General features: G+C 39.9%; 1 protein-coding gene across 1 annotated transcript; it reads right to left on the bottom strand.

Moving 5' to 3' along the window:
- Positions 1-333: 333 nt before the first annotated feature.
- Positions 334-2,651, bottom strand: LOC145131740 (uncharacterized). Its single transcript, XM_079066396.1, has 6 exons — positions 2,389-2,651; positions 2,045-2,142; positions 1,911-1,976; positions 1,020-1,297; positions 483-746; positions 334-378 (listed from the first exon to the last, which is right to left on the bottom strand). The coding sequence occupies exons 1-6, from the start codon at positions 2,649-2,651 to the stop codon at positions 334-336; spliced, it is 1,014 nt and encodes a 337-aa protein (XP_078922522.1).
- Positions 2,652-16,452: the final 13,801 nt, after the last annotated feature.

The following is a 16,452-nucleotide window of genomic DNA, read 5'->3' as shown; positions in this document are numbered from 1 at the left end:
GAAATAGTCCCCGGTAGTCGGGTGAAACAGACCGACGGGTAAGTCAAGCACCCTAGAATGGCTTGACCTGGGTAAGTCAAGCACCCCAGAATGGCTTCACCTGGGTATGTCAGGCACCCCAGAATTGCCTGACAGTATGTTATTGTATGGTGTGTGGTATGATGGGGGAACTCACTAAGCTTTGTGCTTACGGTTTACAGTTTTGGTTTCAGGTACTCGTTTTCAAAGGAAAGGAGCTGGCTTGATCGCAACGCATCACACTATGTTTTCCGCACATGAGATCTTTGGGATTACACTCTGATATTGTTTTATGGTAACATGTTTTGATTATTCCTACTTTGGTTTAACATGACATGATATCATGGATGTTTTGTTATACTGTTGGTTTTATAATAACTTAATTAAAACGAATTTTTTGGCCTTGAATTTTGGGATGTTACATCGAAGTTTTTGTGTGCAGCATACGCTAGAAAGATTCTTACTGATTCCAACCTTGCTACGGGAGCGAATGTCTCTTCGTAGTCTATCCCTTCTTCTTGACAATATCCCTTCACAACCAGCATCGCTTTGTTATGAATTACATTCCCTTCTTTGTCCATTTTGTTTCGAAATACCCTATTCAGTCCAACTACAGATACATCCTTTGGTGTAGCAATCAGTCTCCATACGTTGTTTCGCTCAAACTCGTTGAGTTCGTCTTGCATTGCATGTACCCAATCTGATTGATTGAGTGCAGTGTTGACAGTCTTCGGTTCAATTTTGGAGACAAACGAATTAAACATGCAAAATTCCACTTGAGAGAATAATGCAGTTTGCTTCGCTTTCAGTTGAGAACGAGTAAGAATTCTTTCTGATGAATCACCAATGATTTGGGTTTTTGGATGATCTTTTGTCCATTTGGTGAGAGGAGGGTAATTTGGATCATAGGAGGGATCTAACTCAGCATTTACTTCTTCTTCGAATTCTGACTGAGTATCATCATCATTTGTATTTGCATTCTCCCCCTCAAATGATGAGACAGTTTCGCCTTCAGGCATTGAATTCTCCCCCTCAACTGGACGTTCGGTTGATATGGTAGTTGATGGGTTCTCCCCCTGGAATGATAATTCAGGGTTATCAGATGAAGATGAACCCTCCCCATGAAATGTAGAATTTTCTTTTGGAGGTTCTCTTGGACTAGGCTGTTCGGTAGTTCCCGGTTGTTCTTTTTCCATAACCATCGCTGCATCATCAATGATTTGCTTCAAGGAATCAATCTTATTGTCAGCAACCTTTGCTTCAGAGTGAATGGCTTTCTCTGGTTCATCGAACAATAACATATATTGCTCAAATAATTTGGAAATGGAAACAGTGACTTGACCAGACGTTGGAAAGATTTCCTCCATTGAACCTTCGTTTGTTTGAAGCTTTTTGACGTAGTTGTCATCGAAGGTGACATAATAGGTTTCTTCAATTTTCTTGGAACGTTTGTTCAGAACCCTATATGCCTTGGAGTTTAAGGAGTAGCCAAGAAAAGTCCCTTCATCGGCTTTGACATCAAACTTGTTTCGGTGCTCCTTTGAATTGAAAATAAAGCATCTGGAACCGAACACATGGAAGAACTTGACATTTGGCTTACGACTGTTCAAGATCTCATATGGAGTAATAGAAAAGCGCTTGTTGAGAAGAGATCTGTTCTGTGTGTAGCAGGCAGCAACAATAGCATGAGCCCAGAAATATAAAGGCAATGAGGCGAAACTGAGCATGGTTCGGGCTGCTTCACACAACGAGCGGTTTCGCCTTTCAACGACACCATTTTGTTGTGGAGTGTAGGGAGCAGAAAAGTTGTGAGATACTCCATTTTCAGCAAGAAAGTCTTCAAATTCATTGTTTTTGAACTCTAGCCCATTGTCACTTCGAATATTTCTTACCAGCTTTCTCAGTTAAAGCTCTATTTTCTTGACAAATACCTTGAGCTTTGGTGTAGCCTCTGATTTCTGTTTAAGAAAAAATACCCAGGTGAAACGAGAAAAGTTATCTACTATTACTAGTATATATTTGTTACCACCAATGCTTTCAATAGCCGAATGTCCACATAAATCTATATACAGAAGCTCAAGTGGTTCAATGATCTTCGTGTTGACACGTGTTGGATGACTTTTCCTGCTTTGTTTTCCCATTTCACATGCAGCACACAGATGTTATTTATCAAACTTGAGTATTGGAAGTCCTCACACATGATCACCAAGAACTAGCTTGTTGATGTCTTTGAAGTTGAGGTGCGAGAGCCTTCGGTGCCATAACCAACTTTTGTCTGAGTGTCCTTTCATTAGCAGACACACAGCTGGCTTCCCTCGAATGGGATTGAGATTCAGTGGGTACATTTCGCCTTTTCTTTTGGATTTTAACAAAACTGATTTGGTCTTCTTCTCTACTATTTCAGATCCTTCATCATCGAACAAAACCTTCAGTCCAGTTCCCACTACCAGTTGTGAAACACTGATGAGATTGTGTTGTAATCCCTCTACGTATGCTACTTTTCGGATTGAAAATTTGCCATTTGTGATCATTCCATAGCCTTTTATTGTGCCAAATGAGTTGTTCCCATAATTGACACATCCACCATCCTTAATAGCTCGAAACTCCCGAAGCTCTTCCTTTCTCCCTGTCATGTGACGTGGGCAGCCACTATCAATGTACCATTCGTCGTCGAACTGCTCGTCACGCATAACCTGCAAAAATCAAGCAGATTTAGGAACCCAAAGTTTCTTGGGTCCATGTGAGCCTTTTATAGAATAGGATATAACAATAGAAGAGTCAACCAAGTAAGTTTGTTTGATTAGGGTTGTTTCATCTTTTCTTTTGATTGTAAAAACTTTGATTTTATTATCTGTTGATGCTTCAACCTTAGGTCTAGGAATTAGATCTTTATTGTTTTCTAACTTTTGGTTTTGTTTCCTTGAGTTAGTATTCATCTTCTTTTCATCTCCTAAGACGATCTTCCCTTTTCCCTTCACATTTTCTTTAGGATTGTGCTTTGAGTGAGAGGAATGTGTTTTAGAAGCAAAACCTTGCTTTTGGGTCCTTTCGCTTGTCGATGAGGAATCGAAACTTTCCTTTCGGTTGTTGAGTGGAGAGCCGAAACCACTCTTTCGGTTTCTTTCGCTTCTATTTTGGGGACCGAAACTTCCCTTTCAGTTTGATTGGCTACATGAATAGCATTGAGAACAAGAAGTAGCTTGATTCATTGACACTCCTTTATCCTTAACGGTTTGAATTTTGTCTGATTGAACGTAATTTGGGTTTTGAGACCGCCAAAACTGTTTCCTTTCAGCGAGATTCTTCTTGTATCTCCTGTTACGTTGATGTTTCTTTTCAGACACCTGTTTGGGTGTTTTATGGATGTTGGCCGTCGGTTTCGATCTTTTATCATGAGTTTCGCTCTTTAACGAGGAGGTTTCGCTTGTCACCTTAACTGATTCACTTGGAATCTTTTTGGTGCCACCGGTTGTTGGCATATCAAAATGTGTAGGCTTGTTGAGTGGTTCTTCCACATAGCTGCCTTTAACCCTCCATGATGTTTTCTCAGATAGACCGATCGTTTCATCAGCATTGTCTATTGGTGCCGACCAGAAGAATTCATCACATCCATCAGCATTATCTTCATTCACTAATGCTGTGAGTTAGGCTGTTTGCTTTTGTGTAACGCCGGTAACTGCATAAACTTGATTTGGCGTGGTTTAGACCTTCTGATACACCACAACCTTTTCTTTCATAACTTTGGACTTATTTTGGGATAAACGAGCGAATTCAACCGAGTTTTCAGAAATGAGATTTTTGGTAGGTTCGGGTTCGCTCTTGATAAATGCAGAACAGTCCACCTCATTTTCTACGGATATTTCACTCATATCATCATCCTCATCAAATTCAGAAGCATTTTCAACGTTAATTTTTGTTTCTGAACTCAATTTGGCATTCAACGAATCAAATTTCTGAACAGTTTCGGTTTTAATTTTCAATTTATCATTTTCGTCCAATAAATTCTTAAGCATGTCCTTGTGGTCTTTGGACTGGATAAAAGATTCAATTTTGTCAAGACCAATTTTATATCCAGGAGAAACTTCATCAGACGAGACTACAACTTCACAATCATAAGCATCAGCATCAATTACGTCCTCCTTTAATTCAAGGAAAGGAAGAATCATACTGTGAATTTTCCTGCCTATTTCACAATCCAGATGCAATTGAGTGATATTGAAATACAAACGTTTAGCAATTAAACAAAAAACATTTCTCTGTTTTAAAAGCTTCAAATTATCGCTTTTCAAATAAATTGTCCCATCCTTAATTCTAATTAACTCTTTCTCCTTTTGCTCAATCCACATTCGCCTCTCCTCACTCTTCAAAGACACCCTGCTGAGTTGATCAGTTAGGTTAGAATTTGTGAGACGATTTTGGGTTAAACTACCATTTAAACTAGAAAATTTAGATTTTAATCCGTTCAATTCTTTTTCATAGTTTGTGCCAGGGATTTTTAATGATTCGAGAATAGATTGTACCTTTTTGATCAACTGGTCGCACTCATTGATCTGCTCACCAACAGGCTTGGTAGCGAAGCACCTGTCTTCTCGTTCCTTCACTACATCTTTACCCCCATCAGTGGTGTAACCCCTCATCTGTGACACTCCAGCTGTCACCGCTAAGCACTTTCCTTCAGCAGCATACTCATCCTCTTTCGCCATGAAAGCTCTGCCATGTGTAGGCCTTCTCACCTCTTCATCCTCTGAGTCAGTTGACCAGACTTCAACACCACCAAATTCATCATCTGCAACATTTTCCTGCACAATAAGAACATTCATAGTGTTATTTGCAGCAACTTTCTTCTTCTTAATATCTTCAAGCTTTCGCAGGTGGTATGCTTCATCGTCTTCACTCTCATTCTTCTCAGTCATCTTCCTCAACATACAGTCCTTGGCAAAGTGGTTTTTGCCTCCACAAAAGTGAAAATTAAATCCTGAGTCACTTGACATCTTGCTTTCCTTCTTCGGTTCTTCTTGCTGGGGAGTGATCTTCGGTTCCTCCTTTGCCTTTTCTGAACTGTAGTTTCCTTGCCAGTTTCGGTTCTTATTGGTGAGAAACTTTCTGCGAATGAACTTCTTTGGGTTTGAAACCATCAAAGCATATTCTTCATTGGTCAGATCAAATTCAGAGAGATCCAATTCTTCTTCTTCTTCAACTGCATTCTTTCCTTTGGAAATTAGGGCCAAAGAACCCATGCTAGAAACCACATTCTTTTTTTTAGTTACTGCAACTTCATGTGACTTTAGTACACCCACTAGTTTCGCCAAAGAGTAAGACTTGAATTGTTCATGGGCCTTTACAGTAGACAGTACAGCCATCCATTCGGATCTTAGGCCATTCATGAATGTGACCTTCTGCTCAATAACTTTCCTCTCTATGTCATGCTTTATCATTTTGCTAAGAAGATGATTAAAGCGATCAAAGGCTTGGATAAGCTTCTCTTCAGGTTTCTGCTTGAAGTCTCCAAACTCTGAAAGCAATAGAGTCTGGATCGAATGCTCAAGATCCTCATCGGTAGAATACAACTCTTTCAACCTGTCCCAAACCTCTTTCGTCGTCGTGCATAAGCTAACCAACTGAAAGGTGTCAGACTGTAGGGAAAATCTGATCATTCTTAGCGCTTTAATATTGCATACAAACTTCTCCTTTTCATCTTGAGGAACATCTTTAACATCAACCACAACTTGGTTGTATTCCTTTTGAGTCTTTATGATTCGGTTTGTGCCAGTGTGAGCGAACGGACCTACAGTGATCGCTTCCCAGATTAATTACCCATTGTCTTTAGAACCAATCACATAATCTTCAAAGTGATGCGTCCATACTTCGTAATCCTGAGTATATAGAATGGGAATCCTAGTGGTGGATCCAATGCTGTTGGAGATGTTGATAGGGTTTGCATTGGAATCGTCGAGTGACATGATGATATTGCGAAAAACCTATTCAAGATCAGACTTATAAACAAAGTCAGGGTAAAATCGAAATCCAAGAACTACGTCAACAACAAGATGACGGCTTCTAACAGAGATCAATATTAGCAGAAAACCCTGAAACCTTCTTCGACAGAAGAGATGCGTATAGATTACACAGTCTCCTGCTCTGATACCAATTGATGAGATAAAAACTCTTTAGATCGATAGATTAAAACGTATGTCGAATGATTAAAACGTAGTCACACCTCAGCAGAGCTCGATTAAGAACTTCCACTGTAGAGGTACGTTAGGGTTTACAGTACACTTGATAAAAATAATAATGAATGTGTTAATGATAAGATTGCATGCATGCAACTTATATACTAAACCCTAAAACAAACACATGGCTGCACAGGCCCAAACCGGTGATAAAACTGGACTAACAACCGAGCCCAAGACGCAACACAATAGGCCCGAATCTACATAATTGGAAGGATCAAGGCTAGAAGACATAGAATGGGAAGATCTCGAGGAAGACGAAGATAATGGCCAAGGAAAAAAACAAAGGGTGGAGTAGTGGATTAAGTTACATGTTTGAGTTTTAAGTTTTAAGTTTATGTTTTCTGTTTTGACTTTTGATGTTTGTTGGATTTGATGTAATCTATTTTGAATTTTCGATGTTTGTTTGATTGCAAGTTTTAAGTTTATCTAATATGTTTTGAATTTTGGTACATGGTACCACAATATTTTGTACATCGTACCGGAGCATCCCGAAGCATACCGAAATGAGCCTACCCCCTCGTACCGAATTTCAGGGACCTAGCAAATTGCATACCGCGTACCCGTACCCGTACCAAAGTGTACCACGAATTATGTGACTATGGTTTCAGGTTTTGATGATAAAGTTTTTCAAGTCTAGAAAATATAAACAATATGATGTTGCTATAAACTAACAAGTGAAAGACATATAATGGCTAGGGTTTCGTATTATTATCAAAGAGAAGTACACATACAATGAAAGGGAAAGAGATAATATATAGACTAGGTAATTAGGCTTTCCTAGCTAAAAGGCCCACAATCTTATTAGGCTAACATACCCCCTCAAACTAACAATGCAACAACAATAAGCATTGAGAGTTTGTGAGACAGAAAATGGAATCGAGGAGCAGTCAACGGTTTCGTAACAATATCAGCAATCTGCAAAGAGGAAGGAACATAAGGAATGGAGACAGTTCCCTTCTGGAGATGATGACGTGTGAAATGACAGTCAATCTCAACGTGCTTTGTGCGCTCATGAAACACTGATTTCTTGGCAATCATTATCGCACTCTCGTTGTCACAATACAAAGGGGTAGGCTGAGAGATGTGAACGCCCATATCTGCAAGAAGCCATCTCAACCAAATAATCTTACAAGTGGCGATAGCCATGGCTCGATACTCAGATTTTGTAGAAGATCGAGAAACAACATCTTGTTTCTTGCTTTTCCATGATATCAATAAATCTCCAAGAAAAACACAATACCCAGTTGTGGACGTACGATCATAAATATCACTATACAAATTTGCATCACTATAGGCACGCATATCAAGAGATGATGTAGATGGAAACATAAGAGTGCGAAACTGAGTACCACGTATGTCACACCCCCGAACCAGACGGCGGAAACGTCAGGGGGCTTGCGCGTGACTTCATCTTGAAATATCATTACAATGAATATAAATGAAACATAACATCATCATCACCATGCATAATATAATACAACTGTCATTGTTCACATCAAGTACAACATTTTAAATTACATGACCATAACATTCATAGTACGATGTTTAACAGTACACAAAGCAAAATCCATATTCTTGTTGATTCTTCCGCTTAACGAGTCCCTGAGAATACAAGTTATTTTGAAAACGGTCAACATAACAATGTTGGTGAGTTCATAAGTGTATTTTAAATGAAAAGTTTTGTATCGATAGTAAAACACCAGAAAATCCGATATTTTCTGCAAAAGCGTTTGAAAATGATGTATCAAATCAAGTATTAATGCATGTGTGGTTCCCATTGTAAAAAAAATATATATGTAAGAATAAGTTCCCGAAAATCCTGTTTGTTTCTGTTGTAAATTGAAGGCAGTGTCAAAATGTATATTTTCCCCAGAAAATCTGATATTTTCTAATTATAAAAGTAATGTAGTCTTAAAACCCTAAGACCAGGTATTAGTGTGTGTACGTTTTGTGTCGCCACGATTTGTATTTGTATTCCGTAATATTCTGATGGTATTGATCTATATGTGAGTCGTTACAACCATGCTTAATAATAACTAATTCGCCTGTCATGGCGTATTAGACGCCGGTTTGTAGAAGGTAAGGTTTGTCACCCTAGACTGTCCTAGTCTAGTTGTAGCGAACAGCTCATGTGTGGGGTGTCACCCCGTATAGATCTATACACAAACTCCCGCTCTCCCTCCAGGAGACTCTGGTAATAACTACAGGCTACGATCCTACAATCAAGGGTGTCAACTGACAAGTCTCACTAGATCCTTAACTTGTTCACGAGTAATGTACTACACCAAGTATAACGTTTATGGGTATGTTTTATGTTTCAAATCCAACAGTATGTATATGAGTACATGAAGATCAACGAACATATCGTAGGACAGTTAAGGTCTACTAAGCATGTGATTTTCAGTCCAGACCCAATTAGCATGTAAATGGACCCATAAGGCCCAATAAACATGTGAAAGGGTAATCCAGGCCCAATAGGCATGTAAATGGACCACTAAAGCCCAATAAACATGTGTTCCATAGTTCAGGCCCAAATTAACATGGAAATGGACCATAAAGGTCAAATAAACATATCCTGGAAAATATTAGGCCCAATATACGTTTAAATGGGCCTCTAAGGCCCATTAGCCATGTAACGAGGGTATTAGGCCCAATAAAATGTTATCAAGGTATTTAGTCCAATCGTTATTATTTCGTTGTTTGTTTTTGTTTTAGAGTTTAACAGAATAACATAAAAAGGTTTAATTTTCGTAATAGTGACATTATTGGCCCACTAGACCGAAAATATACAATTTAGTCACACTTTGGAAAATTTGACACTTTAGGTCCCTTAAGGCTAAGAGTTTTCATTTTATGGGCTTAATTCTAATAAAATGGCTTTTATGGCCCATTTTGGTTAAACACTTCATTTTTGGTCCAAAATCATAAACATTAACGTGTTTGGCCCAAATATATTTAAATTGCTGTTTTCGGCCCTTTTACTATGAGAATTTACATTTTCAGCCCATTTTTGATAAAAATGACAATTTCGGCCCAAACTTTATAAATATAACATTTTTGGCCCAAATTCGAGGTAAGTGACATTTTCAGACCCTATATTCCGTAAATTCACATTTTTTATTCAAATTTGTATAAAATGACATTTTAGTCCACAAAAACCAAAGTTTTGCACTTTAAGCCCAAGAAAATTCGTAAGGCCCATTTTATGGCCCATTATGCAAAAAAATTCACTTTTAGCCCCTTGGAAACTATGAATATTATAAAAACTCATTTTTATGCAAATGAGACCATTTTAGCCCTTGTAAAATCTTATATGGCATAAAAGTCTCAATCTTTTGTTTATTTGTCAAAAATAACCCTCTTTCAAGAGTTGTTTAGTTTTCATATGGACCTTCATATGTTTTAACATATTTATCCTTATAGTAAGTTGTATAAAGTGTTGTGATTTCCAAATATTGTCTAGATCTATGAATTTCTTCACACAATCACAACATACACTTAGAAAACACACATAAACATGTACAAATACATAGATCTAACACATAGCAACTTGTATTCTCCCCCAAAAACAATGTAAAACCAAAATCTAGGGGGTATGAACTCACTTTGCTTTGTGGTTCATGGTTTGAAGAAGAAATGGAAGAAGATGATGTGATTCTCAGCCCTAGCAAGCTCCTTGAGAAGTTTTTGGACTTAGATGGGTTCTAAGAAGCAAGATCACGAAATGGTATGAGTTAAGAAGAGATTTTTGAAGTAATCAAGAAACTAAACCATAGATCCAAGTATGAACTTACCAAAGATGATGATCTTAGTGAAAAACGTCTTGGAGATGTCCACAATCTCGAAAATTTTTAGAGGAGTATGAAGGGTTCTTGAGAGAGTTTGAAAGAAAGAAATGGAGGTGGTGTTGTAGGGTGTTTTGGCCGAGAGGAGAAGAAGAGGGGTTTTTTTTTCAAAAGAGAGAGATTTGAGGTGATGTTTGCATGGAGATATGAGAATGCATTGTTACATGGTGTGTAAATAGCTTGGTTATCTTCTAAACAAAAATGAGGTGTCATGCATCAGGTTAATTAGTCATTTTCTCTTCCCTTTTTTTACATAGTTGGGCCAAGAGAGGCTAAGAAGAGAGGAAAGGATGGGTAGCTTGGGCCTTACATGCTTGGTCATGATCCTATCTGGCCCAAATAATTAGCTCTCAGCCCATTGGGCTCTTAAGGAGGTTCACGGCCCAATATTGTATAAAGGAATGGGTTTATGGCCCATTAGGGCTAATTAAATTATTTATGGCCCAACAAGGCCCATTAGGGTAAATGGAATCATTTTTAGGCCCACATGGCCCAAAATGTTAAGTTTTATGAATGTGGGTCCAATTAGAACCTAATTAGGGTTTCTAGGCCCATAATAGTCAAGTTGGAAGTTTATTGACCCAATAAGAGAGTCCTAGTCCATAATGAACTTGAACATATGATATTTATTTGAATAAGCATAGAGTATGATATTCATTTATAGTACAATTCATTACACTAGATGAATGTTTACATGAGAATAGAATGTCCTAGCTAAAATGCTAGTTGTGACATCATCCCCCCGTTAGAGGGAATTTCGTCCCGAAATTCTTTTGAAAGATGGACTTAGGAATGAGAGAATAGGTGAAGGTACTTCTGCTTCATCTGATCTTCTCGTTCCCATGTGAATTCCGGTCCACGCTTAGCGTTCCATCGAACCTTCACAATCGAAATGCGGCTGTGCTTCGTACACTTCACTTCCCTATCCAATATCTCGATTGGTTCTTCGACGAATAGGAGATTCTCGTTTATTTCGATCTCTTCCAAAGGAATGAGAAGAGTTTCGTCTGATAAGCACTTTTTCAAGTTTGAGACGTGGAACAAGGGGTGTACTTTGCTGAGCTCCAAAGGTAGCTGCAGCTTATAGGCTAGCGGACCAATTCGGGAGAGAATCTCGAACAGTCCGATGTATCGTGGGTTTAGTTTTCCCTGTTTCCCAAAGCGAATCATTCCTTTCTAGAGAGAGACTTTCAATAGTACCCAATTCCGACTCGGAATTCCAGAGGCTTTCGTCGTTTGTGAGCATAACTCTTCTGCCGATCTCGCGATGCTTGAAGTCGAGCTTTGATTTGGACTATCTTTTCGGTCGTTTCCTGAATGATCTCTAGCCCTGTGAGAGTGCTGTCTGGTGATTGTCCTTTCGCTAGTTGGGTGTCACACACTTCAGCCCACGTAAGTAGCTATCTCTGCCTTCATATTTGGCCACCAATAATGCTGCCTTATGTCCAAGTACATCTTATCTGAACCCGGATGGATGGAATATCGCGTCTTGTGAGATTCATTCATGATCATTCCTCTGAATCCCCCAAGTTAAGGGACCCAGATTCTGTTCATGAAATAGTAAGCTCTGTCCTCCCTGACTTCAAAGTTCTTGTCCATTCATCGCAACGTTTCATTTGCGACATTTTCCAGCTTCAATGCATCTGTTTGGGCTTCTTTGATTTGAGTGGTTAGATGGGATTGGATTGTTATTGTTATGGTTTTCACCCGGCGACCTGAGTATTCCTTTCTGATCAGGGCTTCGGCTACCACGTTAGCTTTTCCCTAGTGGTACTTGATCTCGCACTCGTAATCATTTAGCAGCTCAACCCATCTTCGCTGCCTCATGTTTAACTCCTTCTGATTCAGAATGTGCTGGAGGCTTTTGTGGTCGGTGAAAATGGTGCACTTTGTACCGTAGAGGTAGTGCCTCCAAATCTTTAGGGCGAAGACCACCGCTCCCAGCTCGAGATCATTAGTGGTGTAATTTACTTCGTGCGTCTTTAGCTTCCTGGATGCGTAAGATATCACCTTTACGCGCTGCATGAGGACACAACCTAACCCTTGGTTCGAAGCATCGCAGTAGACCACGAAATCTTCGCTTCCCTCTGGTAAGGATAGTACTGGTACGCTACAAAGGGCTCTCTTTAGGGTTTGGAAGGCGGCTTCTTGCTTTTCCGTGCAGTTGAAAGACTCACCCTTTTGTGTCAATGTGGTAAGGGGTTTGGCTATCTTAGAGAAATTCTGGATAAACCTCTGGTAATAGCCTGCGAGACCCAAGAACTGACGGATTTCTGTTGGGGTTCTCGGGATAGCCCAGCCTTTAATGGCCTTTATCTTGGAAGGATCTACGTGAATCCCTTCCTTGCTGACTACATGACCCAAAAAGTTTACACTGCAGATCCAGAATTCGCATTTGGAAAGTTTCGCGTAAAGTCTTTCAGTTCTTAGGGTTTCCAAGATTTGACGGAGATGTTGACCATGCTCTTCTTCGCTTCGAGAATAAATGAGAATATCGTCGATGAAGACAATCACGAAATTATCAAGAAATGGGCGGCAGACTCGGTTCATGAGCTCCATCAATGCAGCGGGGGCATTTGTTAGACCGAAAGGCATTACGAAAAATTCGTAATGACCGTAACGAGTTCGAAAGGTGGTTTTTGGAATGACCTCTTCTCGGACTCGAAGTTGATGATAATCGGATCTCAGATCTATTTTTGAGAAATAACTCGTTCCTTGAAGCTAGTCAAATATATCGTCGATTCGTGGGAGTGGGTACCAATTTTTGATGGTAAGCTTATTTAGTTCCCTATAATTGATGCACATTCTAAAGGATCCGTCCTTTTTCTTGACAAACAAGACCGGAGCTCCCCAGGGTGAGAAGGTTGGTCGGATGAATCCTTTGTCCAACAACTCGCTTAGCTGGCTTGATAATTCCTGCATTTCAGCGGGAGCCAACCTATAGGGCGATTTGGCAATTGGAGTGGCTCGTGGTACAAGGTCGATCCAAAAGTCAACTTGCCTTTCTGGGGGTATTCCTAGAAGATATTCTGGAAATACATCCGGGAAGTCGCATGCCACTGGGATGTCTTGAATGTTCACTTCTTCCTTGGCCTTATCCACCACACGAGCAAGGAATGCGTAGTTCTTCTTGTGTAGACACTTTTGTGCCTTGATACACGAGATAAGGCGAAGGTTGCCGTCAGGTTTATCGCCATAGATTATTAGGGTTTCGTGATTGGGGAGATGAAGGTGAACGACCTTCTCGCAACACATAATATCAGCATTGTGGGGGCTCAACCAATCCATGCCGATTATCACATCAAAACTCCTAAAATTTACTTGCATCAAGTCTATTTGAAAGGAGTGATTGGTTAGTGTTAATGTGCACCCTACATAGATATCTTTGGTTGATTCAGTTTTCCCATTAGCCATTTCCACCGTGAAGGCTTCGTTGAGCTTCTGGGGTTGTTGATTTAGTAAGTGTTTGAATTTATTACTAACGAAACTTCGCTCCACCCCACTATCAAATAAGATGCATGCGTACGAGTCGTTAAGTAGGAACGTACCAGTAACAACTGTTGGGTCCTACACTGCTTCGCCTTGACCCATTGTCAACACTCTTCCTGCTGCTCCTGCCCCTTGATTGTTTGCTTTAGGGCAGTTGCACCGGAAATGGCCGGTTTCTCCACACCCATAGCAGGTGTAACTGGCCCCAACATTGTTTTTTTTGTTGTTGCGATTGTTGTTGTTGTTGTTGTTGTTGTTGTTTGACTGTTGGTTTTGTTGCGGATACGTTCTGCAGTACCTTGCAGTGTGACCCCTTCGGTTGCAGCCTGTGCAGTGCATCTCTCTACATTCTCCCTGATGGTGAAAATTGCATTTTCTACACTTAGGTAGGGTCCGTGAGTGTTGCTTGGGATTATTTGGTCTGGATGAGGCTGGAGCATGTGGTGTGGTGGTAGCTTGAGTGACAGCATGGACAATCACAGTTTGTTGTTTCTTTGATGATTCAGAATTTTGTTTTCCCTTCCGCTTGTTGGTTTTCCCTTTCTTGTTCTCACCTTCTTTCTTAACCTTCGCTTCTCCTGTTTTGGCACCCTTTTTGTTGCCATGATCATACAATTTCTTGGCCAGCCTCTTTGCACTATCATACGTCTCAGGGTTTGCCGCAATGACATTCCCATGGATTGGCGCGGTCAACCCCCAGATAAACCTCTCAATCTTCTTCCCTTCAGAGGTGATCATTCCGGGACACAAGAGAGACAGCTCACTAAACCTGGATATGTATGCGTCGATATCGGAGTTTTGAACAGTGAGGTTCCACAGCTCCTGTTCCATCTTCTAAATTTCACCTCTTGGACAGTATTCAGCCAACAAAATTTCCTTAAGCTCTTCCCATGGCATCGCGTTCGCCATCGGGAGGGTCATGGCCTCTACGTGACCATTCCACTAGGAGAGAGCTTGATCAATGAATGTGCAGGCCGCAAACTTGACCTTACACCCATCCAAACACCCACAGATTTCAAAAACTGATTCCACCTTCTCAATCCATCGCTTCAGGGCTATTACGCCTCCTGTTCCATTGAAGGTTCGAGGTTTGACGTTGGTGAAGTCCTTGTATGTGCAGGTTCGTGTGGTTCTGTGGTTTGTTCCTTGATTTGTGCGTCCGGTTCCCTGTCTGTTGCCTTCTCTGTTGTTTCCATTGTGAATCTGCGTAAGTGCTGCAGTGACCGCAACGGACACTACTGCTTGGAATGCAACTGAGTTTATTTCTGGTGGGGTCAGTGTTGTGTTGTTTCCACGGTTGCATCTTTGAGGCATCGTTCTGTCAAAGAACGGAAAGATGTTGAGTACATATCGTATTCCGAGTTTAGAATTCCACAGACTCGGCGAATCGAGTGTGCATCTAAGTGATTCCATATATTAACATAAAACAAGGAAATAAAACACATAAGAGGTAACAACATCACGATAAAAACATAGAGCATTTCTATTAATAATACTTGTTTTTAATACATGAAAATTTTCCAAAAGGCATACAGTACATGGGAAACATATAATCCGACAGCATGACGACCCTATGAGTAGTGTAATCAGTTAAACATATGGTCGATAGTACATAGAGTAAAACATAAAAAAAAGATCATAATGATAGTACATGAATAGGTACTAGTCGCGACGGGGTGGATCTGGTGGTGCTGTTGATGAGGTAGATGCGCCCTAAAGTCTAGCCAGGTGGCGCTCGGCGTCCCGAAGTCGGGCTTCCAAAGCTGCCTGACGCATCTGGTAGTCCCTGACTACCTCGTGCGTCATCCTCTCCGTGCGCTCCATTGCGGCTCTCATGACCACCATTTGGCCACTGGTCGTCTGCGCCTGCTCGCCAATGTCACGAGTCCTCCTTACTATCACTGGCAAGGCTCGATCGGCGGGTCCACCGTGACTCAGATCGTAGTAGTCCCGGTTCATACCAAATAGAGGCCGCACCCCATGCTGGCGGCTCCATTTCCAGATGTCGTGTGCCCATGGGGGCTGTGACAACCGTCAAAATTCGAGTTAGTTCTAGATTTGATAAACTTAGTTGCACATATAGGCACAACACATATTAGACTTAGTAATTAGAAGCTAAGTTATAACCTACTAGAAACTTGGAAACAGATAGAAACAATGGATGGTGTACTTAGATTTCACCTTGATATGTGAATTCTACATCTACTAAGCTGTAGTGACTATCCATATTTGGATCACTCTTTGACTCGAACAACATTTCATGAATCATATACACACATCATGCACTTGACCTAGAAGTAGAAGTTAGTTCAAAGTCTCATAGAAACTTAAGTCAAATTTGAAGACTAGGACTAGTATACTTGATTCCTCAATTTCGCTTGAATCTCGGAATCACTACATAGAATGCCAATAAACCGATAAAAATAAATTACAAACATTATTTATAACTATAAAAGAGTTATAATACCATAAGATAATTTAAAGTCTCAAATATTCTATTTATTTTGATATTCAAAGTTTATTAAACTCCAAAACCCTAAAAGCCCTAAAAACTCATATTTATAAACTTTAACCTTAAAAATCCAATAAAAACAATTATGAACCTTATAATATTATCTTATCATAAAAATTATTATGAAATAAAATTCAATGAAAAATAAAGATTTAGTTATTAACATTTACCCTTGATTTATAAGTCAAAAATCAAGAGTTTTATGCATAAAAACTAGGTTAAGGTGCACATTTTATTAAAAGTTGGATATTTTTATAAAAGATTTGAATTTTTATAAAAGAAACAAGAGAGAGAGAGCCTCTCCTCCCCTAAAATCGGATCCATCTCTCCCCATATCTCTCTCACACTCTCATTC

Source organism: Lactuca virosa, chromosome 8 (assembly GCF_052849685.1).
Source record: "Lactuca virosa cultivar CGN04683 chromosome 8, Lactuca_virosa_CGN04683_v6, whole genome shotgun sequence".
NCBI classification, from domain to species: domain Eukaryota; kingdom Viridiplantae; phylum Streptophyta; class Magnoliopsida; order Asterales; family Asteraceae; genus Lactuca; species Lactuca virosa.
This window is presented reverse-complemented; position numbering and strand designations above follow the sequence as displayed.